The sequence below is a fragment of the Coprinopsis cinerea genome (assembly GCF_000182895.1).
Source record: "Coprinopsis cinerea okayama7#130 chromosome 13 map unlocalized cont3.13, whole genome shotgun sequence".
Lineage (NCBI taxonomy): Eukaryota > Fungi > Basidiomycota > Agaricomycetes > Agaricales > Psathyrellaceae > Coprinopsis > Coprinopsis cinerea.
Window position 1 is genome coordinate 371,499 of NW_003307532.1, and position 26,639 is coordinate 398,137.

General features: G+C 51.7%; 11 protein-coding genes across 11 annotated transcripts; 8 read left to right on the forward strand and 3 right to left on the reverse strand.

The window, feature by feature from the left end:
• Window positions 1-133: 133 nt before the first annotated feature.
• Window positions 134-1,988, reverse strand: CC1G_07940 (alpha-1,2-mannosyltransferase; the record flags this gene model as incomplete). Its single annotated transcript, XM_001838147.1, has 12 exons — window positions 134-195; window positions 251-422; window positions 485-585; window positions 654-746; window positions 796-858; window positions 930-1,003; window positions 1,087-1,139; window positions 1,201-1,231; window positions 1,287-1,296; window positions 1,356-1,495; window positions 1,567-1,865; window positions 1,920-1,988. The coding sequence occupies 12 exons, from the start codon at window positions 1,986-1,988 to the stop codon at window positions 134-136; spliced, it is 1,167 nt and encodes a 388-aa protein (XP_001838199.1).
• A 1,304-nt stretch (window positions 1,989-3,292) lies between these two features.
• CC1G_07941 (hypothetical protein) lies at window positions 3,293-4,234 on the forward strand. The gene is made up of 4 exons (XM_001838148.2): window positions 3,293-3,345; window positions 3,406-3,524; window positions 3,577-3,739; window positions 3,797-4,234. Exons 1-4 carry the CDS (start codon window positions 3,300-3,302, stop codon window positions 4,087-4,089), a joined length of 621 nt encoding a protein of 206 aa, XP_001838200.1. The 5' UTR covers window positions 3,293-3,299; the 3' UTR covers window positions 4,090-4,234.
• Window positions 4,235-4,557: 323 nt separating this feature from the next.
• Window positions 4,558-5,459, forward strand: CC1G_15776 (hypothetical protein; the record flags this gene model as incomplete). Its single annotated transcript, XM_002910010.1, has 6 exons — window positions 4,558-4,615; window positions 4,667-4,743; window positions 4,799-4,837; window positions 4,897-5,023; window positions 5,077-5,229; window positions 5,299-5,459. 6 exons carry the CDS (start codon window positions 4,558-4,560, stop codon window positions 5,457-5,459), a joined length of 615 nt encoding a protein of 204 aa, XP_002910056.1.
• A 476-nt stretch (window positions 5,460-5,935) lies between these two features.
• CC1G_07943 (hypothetical protein) lies at window positions 5,936-6,592 on the forward strand (the record flags this gene model as incomplete). The annotated part of the gene is made up of 2 exons (XM_001838150.1): window positions 5,936-5,993; window positions 6,078-6,592. The coding sequence occupies 2 exons, from the start codon at window positions 5,936-5,938 to the stop codon at window positions 6,590-6,592; spliced, it is 573 nt and encodes a 190-aa protein (XP_001838202.1).
• Window positions 6,593-7,219: 627 nt separating this feature from the next.
• Window positions 7,220-8,399, forward strand: CC1G_07944 (hypothetical protein; the record flags this gene model as incomplete). The annotated part of the gene is made up of 5 exons (XM_001838151.2): window positions 7,220-7,411; window positions 7,468-7,690; window positions 7,741-7,925; window positions 7,996-8,010; window positions 8,067-8,399. 5 exons carry the CDS (start codon window positions 7,220-7,222, stop codon window positions 8,397-8,399), a joined length of 948 nt encoding a protein of 315 aa, XP_001838203.2.
• A 797-nt stretch (window positions 8,400-9,196) lies between these two features.
• On the forward strand, window positions 9,197-10,102 carry CC1G_07945 (hypothetical protein; the record flags this gene model as incomplete). The annotated part of the gene is made up of 5 exons (XM_001838152.1): window positions 9,197-9,248; window positions 9,302-9,366; window positions 9,419-9,457; window positions 9,522-9,648; window positions 9,705-10,102. The coding sequence occupies 5 exons, from the start codon at window positions 9,197-9,199 to the stop codon at window positions 10,100-10,102; spliced, it is 681 nt and encodes a 226-aa protein (XP_001838204.1).
• A 387-nt stretch (window positions 10,103-10,489) lies between these two features.
• CC1G_07946 (immunoreactive mannoprotein MP88) lies at window positions 10,490-11,603 on the forward strand (the record flags this gene model as incomplete). The annotated part of the gene is made up of 8 exons (XM_001838153.1): window positions 10,490-10,681; window positions 10,741-10,791; window positions 10,852-10,942; window positions 10,999-11,068; window positions 11,127-11,226; window positions 11,289-11,297; window positions 11,348-11,484; window positions 11,558-11,603. The coding sequence occupies 8 exons, from the start codon at window positions 10,490-10,492 to the stop codon at window positions 11,601-11,603; spliced, it is 696 nt and encodes a 231-aa protein (XP_001838205.1).
• A 448-nt stretch (window positions 11,604-12,051) lies between these two features.
• On the reverse strand, window positions 12,052-13,321 carry CC1G_07947 (short-chain dehydrogenase/reductase SDR). The gene is made up of 8 exons (XM_001838154.2): window positions 13,259-13,321; window positions 13,169-13,205; window positions 13,017-13,116; window positions 12,530-12,940; window positions 12,459-12,474; window positions 12,316-12,407; window positions 12,212-12,266; window positions 12,052-12,156 (listed from the first exon to the last, which is right to left on the reverse strand). The coding sequence occupies exons 1-8, from the start codon at window positions 13,296-13,298 to the stop codon at window positions 12,131-12,133; spliced, it is 777 nt and encodes a 258-aa protein (XP_001838206.2). The 5' UTR covers window positions 13,299-13,321; the 3' UTR covers window positions 12,052-12,130.
• A 404-nt stretch (window positions 13,322-13,725) lies between these two features.
• Window positions 13,726-15,742, forward strand: CC1G_07948 (hypothetical protein; the record flags this gene model as incomplete). Its single annotated transcript, XM_001838155.2, has 7 exons — window positions 13,726-13,911; window positions 13,967-14,317; window positions 14,378-14,515; window positions 14,573-14,717; window positions 14,770-14,825; window positions 14,881-15,556; window positions 15,624-15,742. 7 exons carry the CDS (start codon window positions 13,726-13,728, stop codon window positions 15,740-15,742), a joined length of 1,671 nt encoding a protein of 556 aa, XP_001838207.2.
• A 1,374-nt stretch (window positions 15,743-17,116) lies between these two features.
• CC1G_07949 (hypothetical protein) lies at window positions 17,117-19,134 on the reverse strand (the record flags this gene model as incomplete). The annotated part of the gene is made up of 5 exons (XM_001838156.2): window positions 17,117-17,230; window positions 17,286-18,299; window positions 18,369-18,380; window positions 18,458-18,529; window positions 18,592-19,134. The coding sequence occupies 5 exons, from the start codon at window positions 19,132-19,134 to the stop codon at window positions 17,117-17,119; spliced, it is 1,755 nt and encodes a 584-aa protein (XP_001838208.2).
• Window positions 19,135-21,912: 2,778 nt separating this feature from the next.
• Window positions 21,913-25,313, forward strand: CC1G_07951 (hypothetical protein; the record flags this gene model as incomplete). The annotated part of the gene is made up of 6 exons (XM_001838158.1): window positions 21,913-22,214; window positions 22,266-22,410; window positions 22,463-22,910; window positions 22,958-23,047; window positions 23,102-23,880; window positions 23,934-25,313. The coding sequence occupies 6 exons, from the start codon at window positions 21,913-21,915 to the stop codon at window positions 25,311-25,313; spliced, it is 3,144 nt and encodes a 1,047-aa protein (XP_001838210.1).
• Between the last annotated feature and the right edge of the window lie 1,326 nt (window positions 25,314-26,639).

Consider the following 26,639-nt stretch of genomic DNA (forward strand, 5'->3'; position numbering starts at 1 on the left):
CTGATTTGAATGGAGGTGCTGTTTGAACCCTTTGTAATACCCAAGGTTGTATGTACACTGATGACCCTATGTTCCCTGAACGATGTAATGACCCCTAATGTTACCCTTTGGAATCTAGATTTCTTCTTTGTCTTTACGAAAGCGTCCCGTTGATGAAGCGTTCCCAGCGGCTGAGGCAAGATCCTGGAAAATCGTCTGGTGGGGCGTAAGGATCCAATAAGTGGTTGTGTGATGGAACGGATGCACGCACCGAAGTTCTCCTCGGGATCGCAAGTGCATCGACCTTTAGCCCAGTTGTTTCCCCTCTTTGGACAATGCGTATAAGGAGGGTGCTCGTAACCGATTTCGTCGAAGAAATGGAGTTGGGAACGATTTGCGAATAGTGCTGCTGCTATGCTGTGGACTGGTGCGTCTCCCCATCTCTGTATTATTATGTAAGTTTGTATGAGAACGGAGAAGAGTGAGTGAGTCCAAGGTGTCGTACCTCGTAGTAGAAACCACCCTTGTAGTCGAGGAACTCGAAAAAGGCTTGGTAAGCTGGTGCCCTCCAGAAATCCAAGTCTGCTATCTCAAAGTTGCTCCAGACTACAATTAATAAAGTGGCATGGACGAGTCAGTGTAGTTACGTCCGTGTGGTGCAGTGGTTAGCCTACAGTGGCAAAGATTGTACGTTTCGCCGCCGTCGTCAGAGATGAACTCGAGTGAGTTGTCCGGGGCGATGTACTCCGGATACATATTCGCAAATTCTGAATTGCGAATTAGTTCAAAGTAAAAGGTGGCTAGTGCATCGAGTACCTCGGACGTTGTCCCACAACGACATGATCGTCGCCTCGTACTCGAACATCGTGATCGTGAAGCCTGCCGTCCGAATATAGCAAGTGGGTTACCCAAAGACGGAACCATCACATCTAAAGACTCCCTTGGCTCACCGTAAACTTTCTTGTGCTCCTCCATAAAGACGAATGGGTCAAAGTTGATGTCGCAGTGGAAATGGACATCCGGCCTAGACTCCGCAGGGGATAATGGTGTGAGCATCGACATTGCGGGGGTGATACCGGATCAAGCGGAGCCGGATGAAAGACGTACTCGATACGCCAGTACCATCGGTATTTCTCCATGAGAGGATGGCGGAAGAAGAACTGTGGATAGTCCCATGCCAGTTCAAGAGGAAGATATTGTCGAGATAACTGTATCTCTTACTCCGGAATTGAACCGACACATATTCCGATACCTGGGAAAGAGTCATTGGATTGAAGATCTCGTCGGAGGCGGTGAAGTCCACTCACGAGACACTGCCTAGACAAAGAGCAATCCTTAACCATGAAGTACCTTGTACAGTGTCCCTTCTTACGCACCTCCATAGATTATGTCCCCAGCTACCATCCACTCCCTCCACGACTTCGCGACACCTTCGTCAATCCATTCCGGCTGGTTCCAGTGATCACGCGGTATGACACCGAACTCGACCTTCGCGTCAGTCAGGATGGAAATACGACTGGAAGGAAGCTAGAAAGATAAATATAACTCTTCGCAATCTCCGTGGCCATCGACTCGAGGCCAGCTGACCTTTTGAATTTCTCATCGAATGGTTCGTCGTTGAGGAAAACGTATGGGTATTGGTAGCGACGGTTGAAGCGGTCCTCGATCTCTTTGATGCTGTTCACTGTACCAGCCAGGTCGCTGTTGCGAGCAAGGATGACGAAGGTCGCGTTTGCCCTTCGAGCGGGAGCTGTATCCACTGGGCCGAAGTGGTTCTGGTTGGGAGCCTGTACGTTTTCGCACTGCGTACTGTAGAGCTTGGGATGTGGAACAAGGAGTGCTCTAAAGCTCTCCGGATCGAAGTTGCGGAGAGAAAGCCACAACAGCTGGCAAATAATGTTGGTCTCTCTTGGTAAAATAAAGGTAGAAGGAATACGCACGGCCAGGGTCACTAATAGTAACGCAGGCCTCGCTCCTCTGGAGAGGGATGTTACGCTCTTGAGGGCCATGTACAATGTAGGCTGGAGTACTGGGGTGATTTGAGCAACGTTTCTTTCTCTTCTCATTCACAGAATATTTATACTAAGGACATCTCACTTGTCAACCTCGCATAGATGAGAGAAACATGCCATTTGGCGTATTGTGCCTGCGTGATCGCGCAGATAGAAGCCTCGAACTCGCGGCTCCGACGATTAACCTCTATACAGTGGGTGCTATCTGCGATTAGGTCCGACGATAGCTACCTGCATCACGAGTGCAAGTCGTGGCTTCCCCGGAGAAGTGGTCGCTTTAACCGAGGCGGTCTCGATCACACAGAGCGGTGGATGGGAACAGTACACTTACTAGCCACGAGTCGCTGAGGGGAAGACAGAGCGGCCCGGTGAGCCACACAAAGTTCACAACCTTGTAAAAGCCATGTCACCGCCAGGCTCTCATATTCAGCGACGATTGCGCTGAACTTGCGGGCTTTTCGGGGACAGCGGCAAGCGACGGCCCAATGATCGAATTGATAAGTATGCAATGCTCAATGTATTGGTCGCATCGGTCAAAGCCCAATGGTGAGCTGATTCCCTTGTGCTAACACCTTCTGTCAGCAAGTTCGCGGGGGCTGTGTATACATATATGGGTGCGTTTCACCGCCCGCCGATGATAACTATCAAAGCCGCGGTGGCAACGGTCTTGTACACAAGTATATTCAAACAACCAAGATCGGATACGGGGTTCTATTCAATTTCCAGTGCCTTTTGAGAACAAGCGCTATCAGTATCGACGAGAAAAGAAGAGACAGAGTAAGAATCTCAGTTGGAGAATCCAGAGCTGTTGCTCAGCACGCGTTTTATGGAGATCTTGACAGATTTCGACGCGCTAAATGGGAGCGCCTGCGTTCCCGGTATGCCAAAACGGGTACTGTCATCATGCATCATACCGGGGCGATCGATCATAGATGCAATTTCAATGGTAAACTGCTTTGCTTTGTATTCGACATGGAGCTACCTTCCAAAGGACTTTCAGGGTTACGAAGGTGATGCTAGACGACCTTCCGGGTCAGAAACGGGAAGTTATCCAGAGGTGGGCGGTTTTGAGGCATGTCGGAGCGAAGAGGCGGCTGTGACTCCACAATCGTTTGCGGTATATGCGGGACATGTACCGCCCGTTTCTCCATATAGTCAAGGACGGGCGCCAAGACATTTCGTAGGAACATCTCCTGAGGGTTGATAAAAGGTGCCCTACAAAATTTCGGGTCCCCAGCACTTTGCTTCTTTCCCTTCTTGCATTCATCCTTCGGTCCTTTGGGTCGCTTCCCTTCCCAATCTTTCGAAATGCTCTTCACCTACATTTTTGGCGCTGTCCTCTTTGCCTCGCAAGGTGCGCCATATCGCTAACCTATTTTGAGATGCTGTCAGTAACGCGTGGATCATTCATTAGCTTCTGCTGCTGTCACTCACAACAGTGTCCTCGTCGCTCGTCAAACCACCGAGGAACTACTTGCTGCTATCCCCCCTCAATGTCAGTCCAGCTGTGAAGATGCCACCGCAATCCTTCAAGTACGATTCTCCTGACTACCGTTCATTCGAACCTTACTTATGGCGAGTATAGCGATGCGGCTCCCTTACTGGTGACGCAGCTGGTGAATGCCTCTGCGTACCAGCGACCATTTCTTCTCTCGACACATGCTTCGAGTGCTTGATCGACATGGCCTCTGCTGGCGGCGATACCGTCACGGACCTCGTCAGGGACCAAGCCGACCTCGTCATTGACCGTACGTTCATTGTGTCTACTTTTCTTGCCAGCACATACTGAAGCTTCGGCCTAACAGAGCTCGAGACGACCTGCAGGTCAGCTGGCCGTCCCATCGGAGGCTCTGACGACGACGACGACGCCGACGACGATGACGACACTTCGGCCGCTCCTACTGGCACTGGCCGAAACACGATCACTCCCTCTGGTAGCCAGACTGGAGACCTCCCTTCTGCCTCTGGAGGTGCATCCAACGGGGATGAACAGGATTCCGATAACGACCCATCCGACCTCCTCGGCGCAGCATCGCCTCTCTCCTTCAGCATGGCCGCAGTCGCCGCGACTGTCGCTGGTGCCGCCCTCCTCTTCTAAGGACCGACTCTCCCTTCACCGATGAATGCAAGATCACTGATGATTTGTTTCCTTACTGAACATCCATACCCACTGCTTTACCTTCGTTGTTATACCTACTACCTTGGGTGTTGTACTTTGTCAACCCATAATTCGACTTTCATTTTCAGGTGTTGAGGTGACGAGCAAACGTGTAGTGCCCACGTAACTAACGTATACTTACGCACTAGCAGTAAGTATGTTTGGCGGAATAACGGCAAGATCGGCAAGATATTGGCTTTGACCTCAGGCTATCACTTGGCACGTCAGTGACGTTACCCCGCTCGGTATAGACACCGCCTCGTGGTCACCTCAAGGTCTTGGTGGATTGGGTCCTCGAGGATCCGAGGGGTTCACAGGTTAGCTTGATGCTGTCACCATCCTTGCAACCCGCAGGATAACTCGACAAGTCTTCACTTCTTTCCATCCATAGGCTGCCGGGTATCTCTGATGCCGTCAATTCGCTTTGACACCTTCTGGACGTGGATCGCCATTATCTGCTTCCTAGGTCACTTGTTTGTCCCCTCTATGACCGGCACGAACTGATGTGCGACCCTAGCTTTACAAGCCTCAGCTCAATTGGACCTCCCGGGGAGGCCGGACTCTCAAGTCATTCTTGAAGTTGTCGTAGACGAAGTATGTTTCGGTTTAGCCCTGCTGGAATTGCGACGTCACTCACTACCGTTGTCAGTGCCGGTCGAGCTGTAGTGCAATCAGCGAAACACTGGGAGTAAGCTCTCTTGACACAGCCCTTGTGCAACCCATCATCCTCATACCATTGAAATACAGGATTGCTCGAACGTACAGTGCCTTTGCACTGAGGACAACAACGAAGACCTCTTCGAGTGCTTGAGCTGCTTGTATGGGGAGGGACCAATAGAAGATATTTACGATGCCGTTCAACAAACTCTCGATGGTTGGTACCCTTCTCTCCGGCTTTAGAATGTGCGTTGAAACATCTCCATCCAGACTTCGCAATTACTTGCGAAGAATATGACATCGAGCCTCTGATCATGCCGTCCGATCCTCCTTCAACCTCCACGCCGTCAAGTTCTACTAGTCCACCTGCCTCGAGCTCGAGCGCCAGTGCCTCCGAGCCCTCATCTGCTCCTACTTCCACAGGTACGTTGGAGAGCGGCAGTCCTGAGAGCACGTCCGGCCCAACAAGTTCACCAACATCTGAATCGTCAGCCACGACCCCACGAAACACAAGCCCTACGTCGGAGACGGTACCACGGCAGACTCAGAAATGCCTGGTGGTTCGTCCCCACCAACGGGTCCTTTCGAAGAGGTCTCCCAAGCTTCGTCATGCTCTCTCCCATGCGATGGCTGCGTTGAGAGAACGCCGATAAGACCTAAGACCGCTGCGAGCTTTCATTTAGACGCTCGACCAATTTTAAGCGCCGAACGTGCATCACTCATTTCCTCGCTGTGCTAAGCCTACTTCTGTACTTTTCTAAGTATGTTGTCTTTGGGTACGAGATGTATCCTATATATAGAGTCCTGGAGACCCGAAGTTACTCTGTGCTTATAATGTAGCTATGACATTGGCCAACGAACTGCCACAATGGACCTTTCTGCCCGCATTTTATCCACTGACCCATCCTCTTTCAAGCCTCAATCTCAGTGGATGACTCGACGTAAAACGCAATTCTTTAATCAATCTCGCAATTCCTGCTCTGGCCCAGCAGCGCGAGTTCCCTGAGAACTTACGTAGTGGGCGGCCCCCTGTCGGAAACAAACTGCGGTCAATTCGAAGTGGATCGCTGGGAACTGTTACCGTAAACTCTGAGTTGTTCTCAACTCCCATGCTGTGGTCTCAGCCATCATGAAAGCCTCGAAATTGGGGTACGCGGCTTTGATTCTCCTCGTCTCAGCGCCTCAAGGTTAGTCGAAGTGCCGAGCCTTGGTGTTGTCTTACTTTGCGCGCGACTGGTACTAATCACGGTGATCATTCCACTGAATATCAGTTTTCGTTTATGGTACCCGAGGGCCTACCTCAAAAAGACTGGGACATAGGAACTACCAGCCTCCTATGCCTGGCGCGTCCCTCCCATCCACCCTGATAGAATCAGTCCCTCCGCACAAATCAGAACCCTCTGAAACAAGAGGACCCGGTCGAATCATCCTCCCCTCTGTGACAGCCAGTCGAAATCCTCCCGCTACTCCGTCAATCGACTCAACTCCCTCAGTCGAGGCGCCTGCCATGGGTGATGTTCTTGAGGACACCTCACTTGACGCGGTTCCCTTTGCACAGGAACAACCTAGTCGAGCCAGTCATCCAATAGTCACAGGTTCAGCAGCTAGTGACGCCTATGTAGATCTCGATGAGGAAGGTGAAGACGACCAAGCAGGAGGTCAGAGCAGTGAGAGTGGTGGAGGAAGGCCCTTCAGAAGGGGTGAGAGCTGGCACAGGCTTGTCTTCGTAGCAAGCGTCCTCGGTGTTCTACAACAAAGTTGGCATCTAGGGTGGGACAGCGTTTAGAGCCTCGCCATATTCGCGACATTCTTTCGAGTCCAAAGTAGCTAGAATGATTGTAAAAGGACACGGTCTTCGGAAAGGCTGAAGCGCCTCACCCGAGCTCGAACTTACAATCTCGTAGCCTCATCTTCGTCGTAAAACCTCCGACACAACAAAATAGCAGGACACCATCAGATGATCATGGTTCTCCATGAACCCGTCACAGGGGCAGTATTCTCCGCCTTTCCTACACTCCACCATGGGCTTTTAAGATACCAGTGCAAGGGCTCCTTCCTTTCCGCCCGTGAGCGCTGGCACCGGTTTCTGCACTTTGCACCCTGCAATCACTACCAGTGAGTGGGCCTAGAGAAGATGTCCACAGACGGCCCGTCCTTCTCTTTCGACAAAGTGCAAATCGTTACCGTTGCACTGGAGAGCATACTCTATGGGTGTGTCATCATTCAGTCTAATTTGTGCCCACTATCTCACTCATTGTACCATCAGTATGTCAGAAATCCACTATAGACCGTCGTCGTCTTGGGCGCTCACGGTCAACTCGCAGGAATCTACCTTGTTACGTTCGGGTTGTGCATTAAGACCCTCCTCTGGCGCGATGGGCGCCTCAAGCCACGGGACAGCCTCCCATACAAGATGCTCATAGCCGCCCTACTCATGCTCATCTTCGCCTCTTTCGACATCGCCTTGACGATCCGACTGACGCTCAAAGCGCTCACCGGGAGCCCAACCTTGGAACAATTGCAACAATATTTCCACCTAGAGTGGACGTATACGATGAGAGTGGGGTGTTATGTCGGGCAGACGTTTATGGGGGATAGTATTCTGGTGAGTAAAGTCCACGCTTTACTGGTCTGGGTCTTCACACGTAGGTCAACGTCTAGCTCTATCGGCTATGGGTCGTCTACGATAGACGGTGGTCCGTCGCTCTCGTGCCGACTATCCTATGGCTCGGATACTCGGTCCTGGCCCTCCTCTATATCTACGGAGAAGAAGTCAACAGACACGGCCATGTAAACTGGTTCACACTCCAGCTATTTGTTCTCAGCACTAGCATGCTGGTCACCACTCTCGTCATGAACCTCCTTACAACCGGTCCGTACTCAGGTCAACTCTTTCTTTTGTGAGGCTTGAGAACTAACTCCTGGACTCGACAGGGTTGATTGTCTTTGAGCTGTGGAGAGTTCAATCGAGAGTGAAGCCATGGAGTGTCAGCGTCAGTCCGCTCTGGAAGCTTGGCGTCATATTTATCCAATCGGGACTCTTGTACACGGCAAACGTTCTCATATTTGCTGCCTTGTTCATCGCCAACCATAACGGCCAGGCGGTGATGCTCAATGTGGTAAGCTAATTCCAATGGGTCTCTCAAAAGTCACCCTGTTCAAGTTTACTAAAACCACCCTGTCTCTCAGCTCATTCAAATCATTGTAGGCGCCAACGTCTTCAATAAGTTCGTCATTGTGTGCTGACCTGGGGTGTATAGGGCATTACCTTTAACCTCATCATTACGATCGCCAGCCGGGCAGGAAGAGAAAAACCAGCTCCCACCTCCACCAACTTCCTGAGCAAAATCCGATTCGAGGTCGTTCCTGAGACCCAAGCCGACACGACTCGGATGTCCTCCGACCCTCACACCTCCACGGCTTTCCATTCAACACATCCTTCCCATATAACGACAGCAGTCTGCTCCGACTCGACCCATGAGAAAGGTATTATCAAGTCAGAACAGATGGGCTCAGTTGCGATGAAGGAAGTCAACGGCGAGAAGAAAGTTTTAAATGGTGTGTTTGTTCCACTGTTTCAGAAGTACCGCTGACTTCCTTCAGTAGTATAGTAAACTAACAATGTTTATGTCAAAAGCCTACGGAAAGGGACAGAGAATACCTATGGCCGCCTTCCGTCCGGGACGATAAGCATCCCGGAACTGTAGGCTAACTCCCCTCAAGAGAGCTATTGCCTCACAACACCATCCGGTCTCGATCACCCCACATGACCCGCACTGAACTAGTCCCTCCTCCCGCGTGCGGAACAGATAGTGTTACGGGAGCTTGACGAGCACTCCGTCTTTTAATTGCCAAGATAGATTAAGCGCCCAATCTCTTGACAAGTTTACAGTACATCTAAGGAAGGGATGATGCTCTGCATCCACAGTAATGCACGTTGGGAAAGGCATGCAATCAGCGTTCCAGTAGGATTGCATCCTTTCCCCTAGATTTTCCGAGGATCAGGTTAGCATAGCGCCTGTGATTGTTATCATTGAGTGCTGGGTCTTCGACCTTCTTCGACGTCACCGTACGCCTGAAAATGGGATCCCAAGCGACCACTTTCTACTTCCTGGCTGCCTGAAAAGCAGTATTGCGAGCCTCATGGTACGACTCTGACTCTAACTCCTCGAGGAAGCCTGATGGCACATAGGATGCTGTGCAAGGCATGACAAGTTCTCGACAGCGAGCTCGATTATGTACACCCCATTTGGGTTGACAGCGGAATCCACAATAGGTATAAAGCCGCGCCCACCCTATTCCATGAGGCCTGAGAAAGGCATTCTTTCTTCCCTGACGCCTCGCGCCTTCCCTCCCTTGACCTCGTCCTTCACTTGAAAGTCTATCAACCATGAGGCTCACAGCTGTTACGCTCGCCGCCGTGACTCTCGTGGCCACAAGGGGTCAGTTCTCTGTATGTTTTCCGGAATTCAAAACTAAACAAAGGAATCTACAGCCCAAGCAGCTGTGATCGAGGCAAGGGCGCCTTTCAAACATCTTTTCCCTCGTCAGTCCTCTATCGTACGTGGATCCAGCTGCATTACATCGCTTTCCCAATTAACAGAATCTTCAGTGTACCACGGAATGTTCGACGTTCAACAACGCGCTCGATGTAAGCATTGACTCGGAGCCATCCCAAGACTTCTGATACGAATACATGTCATACGACTTTATAGGTCTGCACGACAACCAGCTGCTTGTGCACACGAGCTGTCGCAATAAGCCTGGACAGATGTGTTAACTGCTACTGGGAGAACGGCCCTACCCAGGCTGTTCTCAATGCAGCAAACGACTTGATCGACTGTACGTGTCTTTTACTTCCTTCAGCATCCCCGTTCAATTCTAACGTCGAGCCACAGCCTTCGACGAGGCATGCGCGGCATTTGATTATCCCCCTATCTCCGTCACGACAGGTTCGACTGGCCCGACATCCCGACCTTCGTTCCCCAGCACCTCCAGCGACCTTCCTGTCACATCCTCTAGCTCCGACCTTCCCGTTACTCTCCCCCCTCCATCTTCCTCAAGGAGCATCCCAAATGTTCTCCCTACCGACGATGACGATCTCCCAGAGCCTACGCAGACTCGAGTAACCAACCAGGTCACTATTCGTCCTTCCGAGACTGCAGGTGTGCCGGGTATCGACTCGGGAGACGATAATTCCGATGTCCCTGATATTCTTGGAGCTGCTGTTGCCACCAGCGCTCAACCAGTCGTGATAGTCCTTGCCGCTCTGAGTGCTGCCGCATTGCTTTTCTAGAGAGTACTCGTGTCATCCTCGAGGCACGCGTTCGAGCCTCAACAGTGCTCCTGTTCATTTCATGTTTCTCTTCACGGACCCTTCACCATGACACTCTCACGCCTTTCCTTTTGACGATCCTCCTCTTCGATATCTACTGACGAATCTATATCATATCCTTGTATCTTTGTACATACCCTTTTCAGTTGTCTTCGTGTTGCACTCTGTATATCGATTGCGTTGTTGACTGACAGTCCACCTCTGAATGTGCGCCTGGTTTTACTTTTGAGATAGTATAAGATCCCACTGTTCGTCAGGGTGGAACCCGGAACCCAGTACCCCTCCTCGTGCGAGCCTCTCGCATTAACCTTCCTGTCCTCCTCAGCGACCATTGACTGTCACACCAGGATGATCTCAGCTACATACCTTGTCCTATTCCTTTCTTTGGCCACCCCCGCAGTGAAGGCGCAGCAAACAGGGTTCCCTCCTGGTGTCATCGCGACTGGACCAGAAGGACCGACCAACCCTCCCCGACCGACGCTAGGTACCCCAATAAACCAAACCAGCATGGCTCGCCTGGTCACGGTGAACTCTGTTGATGTAAGGATATCCTCCTCCTTTCCCAATGTCTTGTCTTCAACTCTTGATCGTGATCGCAGGACTTTTGTCTCTTCGCCCCTCCCAACTTGGAGGAGATAGGGGATTCCGAGGTACGTGTCAGACCGACGACCACTGTGCGGCTATTTGAAAGGAGCTTGCGTTTTCGCCAGACATACGAGGTTGCGTGGTGCACGAAACCCAGGAACAACGCTCGCGTTATCCCAGATGGGACTCTGACAGGGGTAACCTTCCTCAGAACCGGTACGTGCTGATTCGTCATATCTCGGAACGCTCTTGACCTGAAGACGAAACGTTAGATTTCTACGTCCAAGTCATCGGATTCGGGAACTTTACCAAACTCAACATACCCCAAGGGGATTACGGAGGGTAGGTGCATCCTCGCATTTCCCCACCACCCTTCAGAATCTCAGCGTTTGCTCGCCAGTGAACTGGATCCTCATGGACAATACGGCGACGGCAACCCCATTGGTGGAAACGTAACATCCAACATCACAGGCAGCGACCAGAACTTTGCGGAATGGATGGTGATTGTTCCGTTTGCGACTCGCTTTGCTAGCTGACATACGTCCGGCTTTCCTGCACATAGCTATACATCGTAAGCCCTGTCCCAGAGAGGTAACACCCAGACGACTCACTCCATGGCAGGACTATAACCAATTCTGCATGAGGGTATGCACAAACGCCAACTCGACGTACAGTGCTGCTGATATGTGCTGGCACGAACTCGACGAGATGGGATGTGAATTCGTCATGCCGGCGGACTACAACGTCAACGGAACCTTGTGAGTTCGAAAGACATCCCAATCTTCCGCTTTCCACTGAACTCTTGAACCTAGCCAAAGCTGTGATGCACAGGTCGCATGTGAGCTTCGTGAATCCCAAAGAAAAAGAGATCAACTGACTTAAATGACTAGACCCCCCTGGGTGGTACCCAACGACGACTGTGAATGGGACACCCCAATTCTCGACCTTTGCCCAACGATACACTGGGACCCTGAGCAACAGCCAGGTCTATACCGTCGGTGACACCTCCACACCACCAGCTCCCTACTTCACACCATCATCCTCCAACTGCATGACGACAAGCTCAATCGCGAATGGGATCCCTCTCACCAGTCTTGGAATCACTGCGAGTGGCAGCAGCACTTCGAGAGGGAGCAGCTCAACGAGAATTAGCTCTTCGTCTCATGCCACTAGTACAGGAACAGGAGGAACCGGGAACGCGGGGAGTAGAGCAAGTAGTGGCACCTCTATTAGGATTTCAGACGTTCGAGAAGCGACCGTCGTACTGTTGGCTGGCGTGGTTGCTGGACTCGGGGCGGTCGTGCTTTTTCATTAGCATCTTTCGATTGTAGGATAAACGGATCAGTATTCTGGTACCGACGATACATTTGGTCGAAATTCTTGCATACTGTGAACGACATTCCTTCACCATTTCTCGTGGGCAGGGCGCACTGGCGATCATAGGTCAGTTAGGGCTGCGGATACAGGCAGGCCAGTTCGACTTACAATCGAGCTCCCAGGTCCAGGCCGACCTGTCTTGGTTCGCGAGATAGAGATATGACTGGTTCGGTTGTTAATGAACAGCGGCGACAGACGGTGGCAACACATACATTGGCAATGCTCTCAGGGTTCAATCTCACATCTTCATTTTGTTCCCATTTGGGGTCGTTTCTATATTGTCGAGAACGATCCGTCAAGATGCCTGGAACTGAAGTTAATAATGGGAATTAACACGGATCAGGGGAAGTCGAACCTCCGTCAATTATTACCTGGAAGCATGGCATGAAATTAATGAAGACAGATCGCGAATGGAGCGGAACGTACATGAGAAACGTGGATGTTATCTTTGCCAAACTCCTTCGCCAGGCTTTGGGACAGTGCTCGAGCCCCGTGTTTCCCAGCTGCGAACGCGCTTGTCGTGACGTTGCCTCTCAAACTGGCAGTTGCTCCAGTGAAAATGAGTATACCTCGCTTTCCATTGGAGCTATCAATGTCGTTCCCTTTGAATGACAGGATGGCCTCGCGAGAGAACGCAAAAGCAGCGGCAACGTTTGTGTCTAAACTCCGTTGGACATCGTCGGCTGTGATTTCGAGGAAAGGTTTCCAGATGCCTTCTCCAGCGTTCCAAACCGCCGCTCGAATGTCATATTCGGGTTTCGGGAATCGTTTGCGAATGTCCGACCATACGGTTGAGATGTCCCCCGATGAATACGAGGACACAGTGAATGGCGCTGCCTGGTTGCATGATGGCTGGGGTCAGCCACCACAGTTTGAGACAGCTCTGGGAGCACGCGGCGCCGTATGTACACACCTTGCCGCCAGCCGCATTGATCTCCTCTGACAGTTTGTTGACAGAATCAGCACCCCTGGCGATGAGGGCGACGTTGTACCCCTTCTGGGCGAACAAACGTCTGTCGGGGAGGCATGTCAACCTTCATCAAGCTTCGCGGCGACGCTACTCACGCTGTTGCTGCGCCCGTCCCAGCGCCAGTACCTAGACCTAATACCCGCTTAGCGACGCTGGCTTCTAGAAAATGAAATAGACTTTCTTACCTGCGACTACCAATACTCGTTTCGCGGCGTTTGCTGCCATGGCTATGGAGGATTAAAGTTGACAGAATGTGAGTCTGAGCGACATCTTCGCGGCCCAGTCCCGGTTTATATCCAACTGTTGGCGGAGTGTCTCCTGACCAAATGGTCACTAATGATAGTCAATAGAACTGCTATTCGCGATTCTGACGTATGGTAAGCCAATCGAATGGTACCAGCAGGAGTAAGAGAATGACAAAGCCCGTCGAGGTGATGACAAACCGGTTCTGTCATCGGAGATAACATACTCGAGTACATCTTATCTTATCTCTCTTGATCTCTCCATTGTATTGATCCCGAAGTGGTGAGCCTGCCGTCGACTGACTCGTCTGCCTCGTTGACCGCTTTCCTCTTTCCTCCAACCAACGCCAATCGTAGTGTCGACATTCTCTAGTGACACGCCCATTCATTAAGCCACTATAGCTCTCTGAATGTCACAAGAGGTACACGAGCACACTCCCAAACGGATCAGACTAGAAAACGATGCAGACTCCACCCCTGGAATTCCAGAAATCCCAGTCGACAAAGTCTCGGAGGATGCGACGATGGATGGAGGAAATGAAGAAGAAGGGGAGGATAGCTGTAGCATTTGCTTGCATACCCTCGAAGATCGGACTGTAATACCAAAATGCTCTCATGAATTCTGCTTTGAGTGCCTCCTCGTTTGGACAGGTAGTCGTCGCCCGGCAATACGTTTCGACGTCACAATGTCCTGACCCTGCGATGGTTTCAGGCCAGTCCCGCCGTTGTCCGCTCTGCAACCAGCCGATAGGAGACTACATCATACACAGTATTCGCTCTCGATTTGATTACCGCAAGCACTTTCTGGCCCCGCTACGCAGCTCTCCTCCCCCAGAGCAACCTAGCGCCTCGAATCCTGTTGTAAACGCTCGTCGAAATGCAATTTACAGGAGAAGGGAGAGGGAACGGAGGAGACGTGGAGAGGAACTTAGTGAATTGGACCGATTCGAAAGGTCACTCGCGAAACGGCGCTGGATCTATAGACATCACTTGTATGCCAAGGTACGCGTGCCTCCATTGCCGTTTTGGAGAAGAGCTTTTCACTGACCTTTCCTCGCTAAGCACGTTGCCTCCAACTCCTACACGAAATTTCGCCCTTATCCTAGCCCAGCTGTCTTTGCTGCTTCACCGGATCTCATTTCACGGACAACGACCTTCTTACGCCGTGAACTCCAGGTTTGGGAAGGGCTAGATGTAGAGGTCTGTCCCCCTGTTTGCTTTGAACAAGTTCAATCTCCAACTGATCCGTTCATTTAGTTTCTTACTACCCTCATTATCTCGTTAATGAAGTCCATCGATATACGTTCAGAGTCCGCAGTAAAGCTTTTGTCGGAGTTTCTGGACTTGGATGCACCCTACGTCCCTGGTGGACGACATGTTAACGCCGAGCACTTCGCGCATGGTCAGCTGCTTTCAGTTCTCTATGATTGGGCCCATGATGACCTTCCTATCAGAGGTTTATTGCTACGTGCGATCGCCGTATAAAGATCTCTTCATGTACGATACCATTGTTCAGGCAAGTTCATTCAAATTCCCTTAATTGAAAGTGTACTCATGGGCCACAGTATGACACACCACCAGAACTACAGCCTCCGCCAGAGAGCTCACGGAGAAGGCGATGGGATCAATCCTCTCGCTCAAGGTCACAGTCACCATCTAACAGCTCACAAACACAACGTCGCCCACATCAAGAACCAGAGAGGAGGGATGTCCGAGAGGATTGGCAGTCTTCTCCTTGGTCGTCCAATTCTCGTAGCACACCTTCCACAGGGACGCCCCATGACCATCCACCAATCGCCTCTAGCAGTAGGCGAACTCTTCCTGATAACCCTGCATTCTCCGGTCCCCCAGATAACGGCAATTCGCGTGAGATCGCCGGACCATCCAACGATGGCGGTCTGCAGGAGGGTTCCAACAGGTCGGCGGGCGTGGATCCAGTGGAAACGCGAATATCAGACGCGGCACAAAGCGATATGGCCAAGAGACTGCATGACGTCGTGGATTTGAAGGGAAAAGGGAAGGCTGTACCACGGGAAGACACTTCATTTGGAGACCGTCATGCTGACTTCCCGACGAGCGACACTGGCGCCAGTAATAAGAAACTCATTAATTCAGGCGATCGCGCGCGTCCACCTCGAGACGTCCTTGCCAGTATCCAGGCTTATCTCACCTCTGACAAATCTAGACCCACCCGCACGTCGTCCTCGACGCCAAAGCCGAGTCGGAATTCCCCGTCGTCGAGTCAGTACCGCGCACCTCTCATTCTGGGATTAGTGGATTGACCTTTGCACCTTTCATGTCCCTTCAGCATCACCCGGCGCTGTCATTCAGGGTGTCAATACGAGTGATGGGAGAACTGGGACCGTCAATTCGAAGCAGCCTCTCGTAGCGGATAGCGGGGATGAAGAACCAGCGGAGGCTTCTTGACGGTTCGAATGATGGTATTTTGGCATCGAGAAGGCAAATCCCCAATTCCCGTTTCAACATCATCTAGACAGTCATGGGTATATTTTCATGGAGGAAACATATCACTACTCATAGATACATAGTTCATAGATGGTTCAGTTCGGGTCGACCTTCAGCACGGCGTATGCCATAACATTTATGAACCACTCACTGCCAGTGGCGTGCCACGTTTAGTGAAATAAACTCTGTAGACTTGCCTACATACCCACATCACCTAAGGTTTATGGGGACGAAGCCTTGACGAAACCAGTCGACGCGGGTTTCGGGTTTTTCCCAGTGGCTCACCTAAAGCGCCCTCCCCATGTGAGATCGCCACACAGATATCGATCGAAATGGGTAACTATCTCCATAAGGAAAGTACGACCAATCTAAATCCGCTGTTGGGCTCGATCAACCATCACGATGCTGCTATTTTGGCTGCAACGGACTTTGTGTGAAGCTCTTCGAAGAGGAGATTGCAATTTGTAGGGACCCTTCCGACATATGGAAGGTAGGCCGTAGAAGTCTATAGAAAATCCTGGTGGATGAACACCGATTCATTCCGTGGCTTTTGAACCATCTTGTGATTTCATTGGGATTCTGAACCGGGGTCACGGAGAAGAGGGCGCAGCAGAATCCATTGAATTGCCAAACCGGCGCGAAAAAAGTGCTTCTAACTCACCTGGAATAGGAAAAGAGTGGGCGCCTTTTTGTCTTCATAGTGGTTCATAGTGGACAATACGGCGTCCTGCTTTGTCGTGCGATCCTCTCGCGGGTTTTGCCTCGACATCATGACGATTAAAGTTTCTAAAAATCCGAGTATTTTGCACGAGGTGTGCGTCGTTTATGATCTCGAGAGAGATTGTAGGGTATCTACCATGAAGTGCATGGTGTACGTCGAGTGTGGGACTGAAAGAGGGTCGTATGAACCCACGTACACGGAGATGAAAGCATCGTGGCAGTATGCTAAACTTGAATCAGTTCGAATGAATAGAAAGAGGAGGAAATATACATGATCATTTAGCCTATGGCAGTGCAGTAGTACAGTACGTGTGTATTGATGATTACCCTATTACTCGAATGTCTACAGTATCGGTATTATAGTATTAGCATTAAATTATAAAGATATAGTGGAACGGCATGATGTGACATCCGGGGTACGTCTCGAGAACAATTATAACACAACAACAATGAGTGGGAAGCCTAGGAGGGCAGTACTAATAAGTCAGCGAGAAAGACGAAAACGAATGTAAAGTTTTTTGACACCGAAAGCATCGTGATATTCGTTAGTATCGTGAGTTTGAAAAAAAAGAGAAACAAAAAGAGGGGAAGAAAGGAATGAGAGTTTTGGACAAATTAAGAACTTTGGGAAGTCGATTGGAACGCTTCTTCGGTGGTTGTAATGTAAAAGGGATTCAATTGCGAATTTTCATGAGGTTCCTTGCGGCGCTGCCTTTTCTTCTTGGGATGCTGGCGTCGTGGTCGGACTTGTCTGCCTTGGGAAGGGAACGAAGATCCCACGTACGGGATCGTAACGGCCTTGACGAACTGGTCCAGGGGATGGCGCGCGTCGTTCGACGGGTGGCGGAGAGGCTACTCGAGTTTGAGCAACGGGCGCAGATGGTGGCGGCGTCCTGTCCCCACCACTCACGTCCGAGTGGCGTAACGGACTCGAGTCCAACAGGGTTGTTGGACGGGCGAGTTCGGGTAACCTCGACGACGGCGGAGAGATGGATCGCTTATCAGACGAGCGTGAGTCCGGACGAGACCAACTGGACGACGGTCGGGTAACCGGGTTGTAAGCAGCTTCGTCCCACTGCGGACGTGGTTCCAGCGTGTAAGGAGGAGGCAACGTGACTGGTCGAGTCGAGGTGGGCTCAGGCAGCTGGTGCGCGAATATCGACTCGGGGGAGTTGGTCCTCCTCCCCGCCAAAGGAGGAATGTTGACGTGCAATGATGGAGCTTGTGGTTCCAAGTGAAATGAATGGCGTACACCCAACGAGCTTGAAGTAGCTGGGCGAATGGGCACCAAAGGAGGTAAAGTTCGTGACATGTCTCGTTCCCGCCAACCTCGGGGCTGTGAGGTTGTTGGTCGTGGGCTGGTCATGGGATATGGTTGGGATGAGAGCGGAGGAAGAGGTCGGCTGTCGTATCGCACCCGAGTGCCCGTTGAGAAGTGGCCTTCTGTCGGAGGGGCTGAGAGTGGCCAGTCCCCTGCATGACCTCGAGTAGGGCGAGGATCATAGGTCTCTGTACCTGGCATCCCAGGGCCGAGCAAACGAGGAGGATCGTCGGAGACAGTCTCTGTGAGAGGCACTGAATGGTGTCGAAACCGATCAGGAGAGGGCTGCTGCGCGTGCTCTAATGGCCGAGATGGTCCCGGTTGGGAGTAGAGGCCGATGACCCCGCTCATGGAAGGATACGAGCCCGATGCAGGAGCCTGCGGGGTGGCGCTAGGGTACGGCCCAAACTGCGGAGGTTGGCTGCTTGTGGAAGTATCACCTTGATTGCGGGGCCGTCGCGCTTTCTGCCGTTGATTCTAATGAGAGGTACAAATGGACATATAAGTGGTCTTGCCAAAAGGGTCGGATACGCGACGCCGACATACCTGAAACCAGATCTATCGCCAGGAGATTAGTAAAATGTACTTTGAAGCGCGTTTCACGTAAAGGAACTGGTAGGAGATAAGGTACACACCTGGACTTTTCGTGCACTCAAACCAATCGACCGTCCCACCTCTTCACGCATTGCAGTTGTTGGGAATCGAGACTAGAGAGTTGAAGATCATTAGCATACCGTAAGAGAATGATAAGGAGTAATCAAGGACCTACCTGGGCTAGAAGAGCATGAAGCACAGCCGCCTGGTGAGGAGTCGTCAAGGTGCGAGTCCGCTTCTTCTTGGGAGGGGGCGCGTTCGCGGCATCGCCGGACTCCTTCTTCTTAGTATCAGCTTCACTATCCGCCCTGCCACTCTGCGAGTCCGACGATGGGCTCGCAAGTGCTCCACCGGACCGCTCCGGGCTAGTAGTAGTACCACCACCTCCAGACTTTGTCCGTATGCGTTTGGGTGAGGGTTGTGGGGTGAGGTCGGGGTGGGTGTGTGCGGGTCGGATGACCCCACGAGGGATGGGTGAGCGGGGGTTTGGGTCGTGGACGATAGAGCGCATGGGGGAAGAGCTTGAAGTGCTCGTGCTGGGCTGGGCTCTGCTGTGGTCGTGGGGCGGGGTGTGTGGTCGACTAGAGGATGGTTTTGGTGGATCCACTGTGGTGGTTGTGGTAGCAGCCGTCGTGGTGGTGGCAGAAGAAGGTGTGGTACTTGGACCCGGGAGATTATGGGAAGTAGCAGAGGCAGTGAGGCGCCGAGATCTAGACATGCAGGAGAAGAAGTGAAGAAGAAAGATCGGACATACACCGTCAGTTCATTAAGATGTCGAAGGTCGGGAAGGAGGGGAGGGAGAAAATTAGAGGAGAAAGTAGAGTTGGGAGGAGAAGAAGAAGGAGGGAAGGAGGGAGTCAAAGATTCAGATGCGAAAAGGGAATCGGTGTTGCCGCTATCTGTCGCAAGGAGACGGACGGTGGACCTTACAACATCCACTCGAAAGTGCTCACCCCCGCGTGGGCTAAATTGAAACTTTCGTTACCGTAAGAAAGACCCACTGGTCCGGTGGACAACATAATTTATTTTTCCAATGTAGATGATGAAACCCGTGATCGAGCAGGTAATTGTGTGCGAGGATATAACTCTGGGATAGCAACCCCGAGAGTTCCGGTCCTAAATTGGGACATGAAGCCAGACTTGAGAGCGGAATCCAACCCAGCAAGGCTCGACAGATCTGGCAAAAGACATTTCGTGGCGGCGACGGTTGCGCCGCTGTGAGATGGTAGACTCCCAGAAGGTCAGAGTGTCAGTATAGCAACGAACAAGTTGGGAGGAAAGCGTGACAACAGTATTTGTCGGCGTGACGTTGTGACGCGACGACTGCTCTGATTGGGAAAACGACTTACCGACCTTTGTGGTTTAAACGGGGTTAGCCGTCCTGCGTACCTCCGCCGCCCGCTGCATCGTTGCTGCTTTCCGGTGGCGAGCCCTTACGACGACATATGTACGCCCACTGTGGCCGGAGCCTCAATCATATTCTATTTAGCGGAGTCCCTTACGGACGGTAGCAAGTCTCGAATCGGTGAAAGGGAACTGCCCTCAATTATGTGTCAAATGAAGAGCAACGCGTTGAGAAAGTTTGCCTGTATGGAGCAAGGGCCATGGAGGAGCAACGGAGGAGTACCCTTGGTAGTATGTAAATGAAATGGTAATGGTTAACCGATAATGTAAATGCGAGACCAACGTCTTGCTATAGACACTGGAGACCGAAAGTAGTGCATACTTCTGTCTCCGGTGGCGTAACTACAATGGATAGCTTGGTAGGTAGGTAGCATCGGAAGTGTGAGAAGAGAGTAAAGTAAAGAAGACGCTCAATTGACCACGGAACCACAGGGATTAAAGGAGTCAGCCTATCTAAGTCTTTATTGAAAACGTGAAATTTCCTGGTCACCGGAGAATAAGCGGCCTATGCCGCTTGCATTGCCACTAGGGTTGTATGGAGAGCGGTAGGTATACTGCATATGGCCCCGTGAAGGATTCCATAGTAACTTTATTAGATACTATCACAAGCCGGGGCGCTTTTCAATTGCCAATTTGGATCCATTCAATCGAGAAGGGACCATCCCATCCAGATGGAGTTTACTGGCCACTTTGATAATGAAATGGTGGACCCTTTCGCCCTTTTCTATTAGGTGTGCTGGTAGTAAGCCTGTCACTGTCACTGCTTCCCGGGCGCGTGGTTTCCACCAGGGACCCTAAAGGATTAACCCAAACTGATATTGAAACACGACTTGTTCTGTCTAGACTGCCATTTTAGCACCGAGTTTTATTAAATAAAGAACGAGGAAAGACTGCTGCTCAACTTACTTTAACAGAGTTATAATCAGGCTTTAAGAATCGAGGTATGATCGCGGTTCGAAAGAGGCGTGGTTTGGGGGAGGAATCGTTCATTAAGCTAGGTTAAGTGCCGCGGAGTCTGGGACGGAAGGTTAATTGTCCCTTGGTGGCGAGAGATAGGCCCTTTGCAACGTGGGACCTACATTACCTCCCTGAGGCATAGATAATTTATGACAAGGGCTCCATTGCGATGGTGTCGGTGAGGTCCTGCATATCCAAGCAGCAATGAACCAGGGGTCATCTGATGCGCCTCTAGCCATGCAATCGAATGCAATTTGCTCAACGGAGAAGGCTGGCTCTTGCTCACCGGGTGGGGCAGGCACGGTGAATCGCGCAGATAGGATTTGATATCCATCGCCGAAATGGAAGTATAGGGAGAAAGTATAACATAGAGTCAAGGCACCCTCGAGGCAGGCTTGTTTTGGTTAGGCGTTTGGATAGCCTGACCACGGCGTGGCCGGGAAGGAAATTTGACTGGAAGTCGATTGGGACCAGATCTACATAGCCTGAAAAGGCCACGGCCAAAACGTGGCTCGACCAGAATCCTTTCGGAAGTAGAACTTGAAAGTGAGTAGAATCCAGGCCATAGCCAACTAGTCACCGTAGATTACCGGCTGGGTATCGTAAAATAGCTTTGGGCTTCCAAGCTCAAACCTTCAATTCCGAGAAGCAGCATGATTTAGTAGTACAAGGCGGTAGGATAAATTTAAGAGGACCCGTTAGAGTTGGGTGATTTTGGGTGGCAATCGCAGGACCTAAGACGTCACGGTTCGAGAGACCCCACGTTGCCAGAGAAAGTGAAAGCCATTCCAGGTATTACGGACTCTGTAGAAGGGCGACGAGGCAGTGTCACAGCGTCCAGGTGCAGGACGTTCCCATCGCACATTCGCCCGCAGCTTCGCCCAGAATACGAGAGGAAGCAACGCGCAATTTGAACCAGAAATGAAAAAGAGAGACGAGTTGAATGTGGTAGTTGGCCTAGAAACGATATGAAGTCCGACATCGAGGTCGTCGGACGAGTCGGAGAGGAGAACGCGGGCGAACTGGCTTGGTCAGCGGACGGACTGGTTTGGGTAGAGATAAAGTCACGTGATAGGGTGAGAGATTGAGGTCACGCGTCTCGCTTGCTGGATCTCACCAAACCACCCAAAATTCGATGGAGGGCCAACAAAGTCGATTCTCTCCTTCATACGATGCCAGCCCAGAATATCAAAAGCCCCTGTCGCTTAAACAGCCGGGCTCGTCGTCGTCGGGCCTTCGTCTTGTCCTCCCCCCTCTCAAGGCCGTCCTAGCAGCCAAGGCGAACAAAAAGTCCAAGCACAGATCAGGCTCGACATCGTTTGCCTCGTCCCCCGTCGTCCACGATGTCGGCGTCGTCGTTGAGAAGAAACCACCGCGGCCAGTCAAGCTGAAGCCGCTGAAGGAGGTCCTGCAGAAGCTGATACACCAGATCAAGAAGTAAGACCAGCACCATATGATACGGACCCTTGAACTGACAGTTTTATCTAGGAAAGATGATTATGCTTTCTTTCTGGCTCCTGTGGACGTCAAGAACGTCCCAGGCTACCTGGACGTTGTCAAAACACCGATGGATTTTGGGACCATGACCGATAAAGTCAATCGTGGCCGCTATCGCTCGTTGGAAGAGTTTGCGGTGCGCACAAGCCAGCTCCACACACTGTCCGGATGCTTATCCGTGTCTGCAGGATGACTTTAGATTGGTTACAACGAACGCCAAAATTTTCAACCCGCCTGGCTCGATATATCACACGGAAGCTGAGCGAATCGAAACATGGGGGATTGAGCATATCAACAAGGCTGCAGGCACTGTCATCCAATACGAGGCGGATTGGAACATCGATGTTGAGGGAGAGGGGGACCCTTCGGCGGTGAACATTGAGGACGACGACGACGAGCAGCGTGGGGCGACGCAAGAACCGGACGAGACCGGGCGTGCAGGCTCTGTCGTTTCACAACAGCCGACGTCTGGTCGGAGAGGACCCAGAGGTCCATACCGGAAGCACAATCAGCAATCAAATACACTTTCCGAGTCCATAGAGCCAGATGGCCGTCTCCCTGGTTCGAAGGACGGACTTGGTTCATTCCCTCCAGGGTCTGACTGGGCAAAGACGATGCTTTACCTGAAACTCAAGGGTATGTCCATTTATTGATATTCAGGGCTTCGGTAACATCCTTCCCAGGTAAACGATACAAGACGAAGAAGGAACGGATGCGTATAGAAAAAGAAGGACCTCCGACACTCCCGGACGGAAGTTTGGATTACACTGAAAGTAGGTCGACGCGCGAACTCTAAAGCATACGTGAATTCTGATGGCCATCGTCAGTGGAGGATCCATTCTCTGTCCTATCATTCTTCGTGCCCGACTCCCTTACCCGCCCGGCGCTGATTCCGTTATATTCGCCGTTCCAACCTGTTCCCCCTCCCTCGACAACTTCTGAATCCTCTCAGCCTCCACCTCCGCCTCAAGACCAAACGCGACAGTCTGTGCCTCCGCAACAGCAGGAGTCTCAGCCCGCACAGCAGCCGGGACCTCAGGCTTCGACATCATATCCTTTACCCAGCTCCCTTCCGTTCAGACACAGCCCTCCGGACATCCCTTCAATACCTGATCTAACCACTGAGCGACCAGCAGCTCGGCGTCACTGGACAATAGCCCGAGGCGTCAGCTCACGGAAGGGGAAGGAAAAAGAGGACGAAGATGGGGAGGACACGTCATGGCAAGCACCCCGTGAAGTGCATCCAGCAGATTTTGGATCCTTCTCCATCCTCGCCGCTGAACTCGGCGAAGAGATGCGGAGGCGCGGTATGGCTCCTATGCTTGTCTACCCCGGCCAGGAGCAACAAATCCATTTTAACCATATCCGGGAGAGCCTCTCCGTTGACCCCGTGGCGAAGTCAAAACCTGACGGAGAGAAAGCGAGTGCGGTGGACGCAGCTGACCCCCAGGAACAAGCCGACTTGGTCAAAAACTATTGGACGGCTGAACGAATAGCCGAAGCAGAGGGTTATATTCGTGATTTGGTGTATGGAGGTGAAGATGGGCTCGCGTATGTGAGGAGTTTGGCGGAGTTTATGGATTATGAACCTGTCTCTGAGGACGAGGTGCGTTTCTGTGATGATCGTTTGGAGGCATAAGCTGACTTCTTGCTTCACAGGATATGGAGGTAGACGAGAAGGATTGGGAACCCGTCCCGCCTGAACGTACCCTCGGAATGCCCCTGGCGAAATGGGTCGAGAAGAACATCGTAGATCCGCTAACAGAAGGACGACACGCTCTACTCCGCGAGGCAGCTTCAATACTCTACACTCGTCTTACCAAGGAAGAGAGCGGTAAACCAGCGTCTACGATACCGTCACCCTTATCCCCTCACCCTCTGATCCACCGCGCTGTCGCTGACCAAGTGTCTAAATCACTCGACCTGTACCCGGTAGCAAACGCCGCTCTTGCTGCGCTCCTTTCGATCAACCTTCATAAGATTGATATGGGGGCCTTGATTAAGGCTCCGAACGAGCTGTTCGAGAGTGAGGAAGAGTGGTATGGGAAGGAGTTGAAGGAGAGGCGGAAGGCGAAGGGGGAACAGGCTCAGGCTGTTGGGCAGACTGCTTCTGGTGGTTCTGCAACTGGTACTACCACTGGCACTGGAGCTACCACTGGCACAGATGTTGTCATGGGAGGGACTACACAGAATGGTGCTGGTGTGAACGGCACTTCAGCTGAACCGGAGGATGATGCCATGGAGGTAGAGGAAGCGCCGCAGACTTGGGCTGGTGTTGATGCGAACGTCACTGCTCAAGCACAAGCCCAAGCTCGAGCTCAAGCTCAGGGACATGGCCAGACTTATACACCGCCCACAGCCTCGTCCACACCCGGTGCCTACCCTACCAGTGCCTACCCCGCCACTATCAACCCAGGTGCTTATCCTGCGAGTGCCATTCCTACTGCTACCCCGTACTCTGCAGCCGCTACGGTCACCCCCTACTCTACCGCTGCTGCCACCTATCCTACCACCGCCGCCGCTACCACCACCGCCATCCCCAACACCGTTACTACCAAGCCCGTTCCTGAAACGGAGTACGAACCTGAAGGACCGGAGGAGCTGAAAGAAGTGTTGGACTATGCTGCTGCTGTGATTCTGGATTTGAATCGGCGGAAGTTTGGGCCAAGGAGTGGGAGTGTCGGTGTGTCGAGGCAGGGTTCGAGGGAGATGTCTGAGGTGCCGTCGGTTGAGAAGGAAGCTGGAGAGGGAGGTGCTAATGGTGATGGTGCTGTCGATGGAATTACAAATGGGAGTGGAGGTGAAGGAGCTCCTACGACGACCACTACCGATGGAAGTACGACCGCTGCGACTGGCAATGGTACATCTGAAGCCCCAAGTACCGCAGACGGTGTGGAAGACCCAGTCCTGCGCAACCTCCGACTCAACCTTTTGGCGCTTGCCAAACGTGCCCCGCTCGATACGATCGCACGGTTACCGAAGGAATTGGTTCCGGAGCATATTAGGCAGTACGTGCCTACTCTTGGGTCGTCGACGTAGTAGGGGGACTGTGTGGGTGGTGGACTTTGAGGATTTGAAGGGTTTGGGTTTTGCATGGGGGGTTGAGGAGGATAATTTGTGGTCGCGTGCTCCCTAATTTTGCTTTGGCGGGAGTTCCGTTGGAGTCGGAGGCAGCAATGCATTCAATGGCTCGATCGCGCGACGTCTCGACATCTCCGCCGTCTGTGCCATTTTTAGATTTCCAGTTTTTGGAAAGGGGCGCAGTATTTTTCTTGACGAACAATGTTGGTGTTCGTCCCGACAAGACAGGGCGACGATAGTACGATATTCCCGGTATCGGCGACCAGCGGCCACCAATGCAGCAACGACAGCGATAGACGATGATACATGTTGCTTCAACATAGATCGCTCCCCCCACAGACGAATTGAAACGCGGAAGCAGACGTCGAATTTCGCGATTGAATAGGTAGAACTCGAAGTTGGTTCCCGGCAGTCGACATGTTTCAAGATGCCGACGTTCAAGTTACGTTCAGACTTGAGCACTCCTTTCTTTTCATGCTTTCATCGCGTCTTTGGCATTCCGCATTTTCGTGGTTCTTTCACTCACTTTCAATTTTCACGTTTCATGGTCTGGCATCTAATTTTACGAATACACTTTATTTGGACTAAACCAGGTTCTGGTTTCTGTCAGTGCGGCGTTGGGCTTCACTGCCTTCAGGTCGTGTGTCGATGACATGTGCTGTTTATCGACATCTGTCTCGTACCTTTGCACATGGTTGGTTGACAGGATGGGATTGTCAGTGTCAACCGTCGTGGGTTGGTTGTGCTCGATATTCGGTTCTGTTTTGTATTGGGACCCTGGCCACATCATATGGGTACATGGTTTCAATTGACTATCGTGGTAAGTATCAAGTGTAGAGGCCGATGAGCGGGTGGCGTCTGTGTCGTCATTGTGTTGTCTTGCACACCTTTGGCAATGGCTTCAGACAAGTGACTCCCTGTCGCGATTCTTGCTGGCAGGTGTTTTTGGGCGGGATAGGTGTGTGCGTCTTATCATTTCGTTATCTTGCTTTATGGATGCTGATGCTCGTTTCGTTTTGTTCTTGGGACAGATATGTGTTTGGTGTACTCGGAGGAGGGCTTATCTGAGTGTCGACGTCGAGTCTCGACATACAAGATGCTTCTGATTGTCTGATCCTAAGAAACGACTTTGGGCGGTGCTTGGCAAGGGTTTCTAGGTGAGTTCTATGTCTCACTTCTCACTGTGTTGCTTCCAATTACTGACTTCCCTTGGTACTTATTACGGCTATCCGTACACTTACTTGACGATCAGTCCGGGGATATTTGTGAATCGAAGTCGAATCA

Excerpts from the sequence above, each read along its gene's own strand:
- CC1G_07947 (XM_001838154.2), bottom strand. The coding sequence starts at position 13,298 with ATGGCAGCAAACGCCGCGAAACGAGTATTGGTAGTCGCAG. Across the intron at positions 13,206-13,258 it reads ACGAGTATTGGTAGTCGCAG|GTCTAGGTACTGGCGCTGGG; the intron begins GTAAGAAAGTCT and ends AGCGGGTATTAG. Across the intron at positions 12,267-12,315 it reads ACCCTGAGAGCATTGCCAAT|TCATATCTCTATCTCGCGAA; the intron begins GTATGTGTTGCC and ends CAACCGAACCAG.
- CC1G_07941 (XM_001838148.2), top strand. The coding sequence starts at position 3,300 with ATGCTCTTCACCTACATTTTTGGCGCTGTCCTCTTTGCCTCGCAAG. Across the intron at positions 3,525-3,576 it reads ATGCCACCGCAATCCTTCAA|CGATGCGGCTCCCTTACTGG; the intron begins GTACGATTCTCC and ends TGGCGAGTATAG. Across the intron at positions 3,740-3,796 it reads AGCCGACCTCGTCATTGACC|AGCTCGAGACGACCTGCAGG; the intron begins GTACGTTCATTG and ends TCGGCCTAACAG.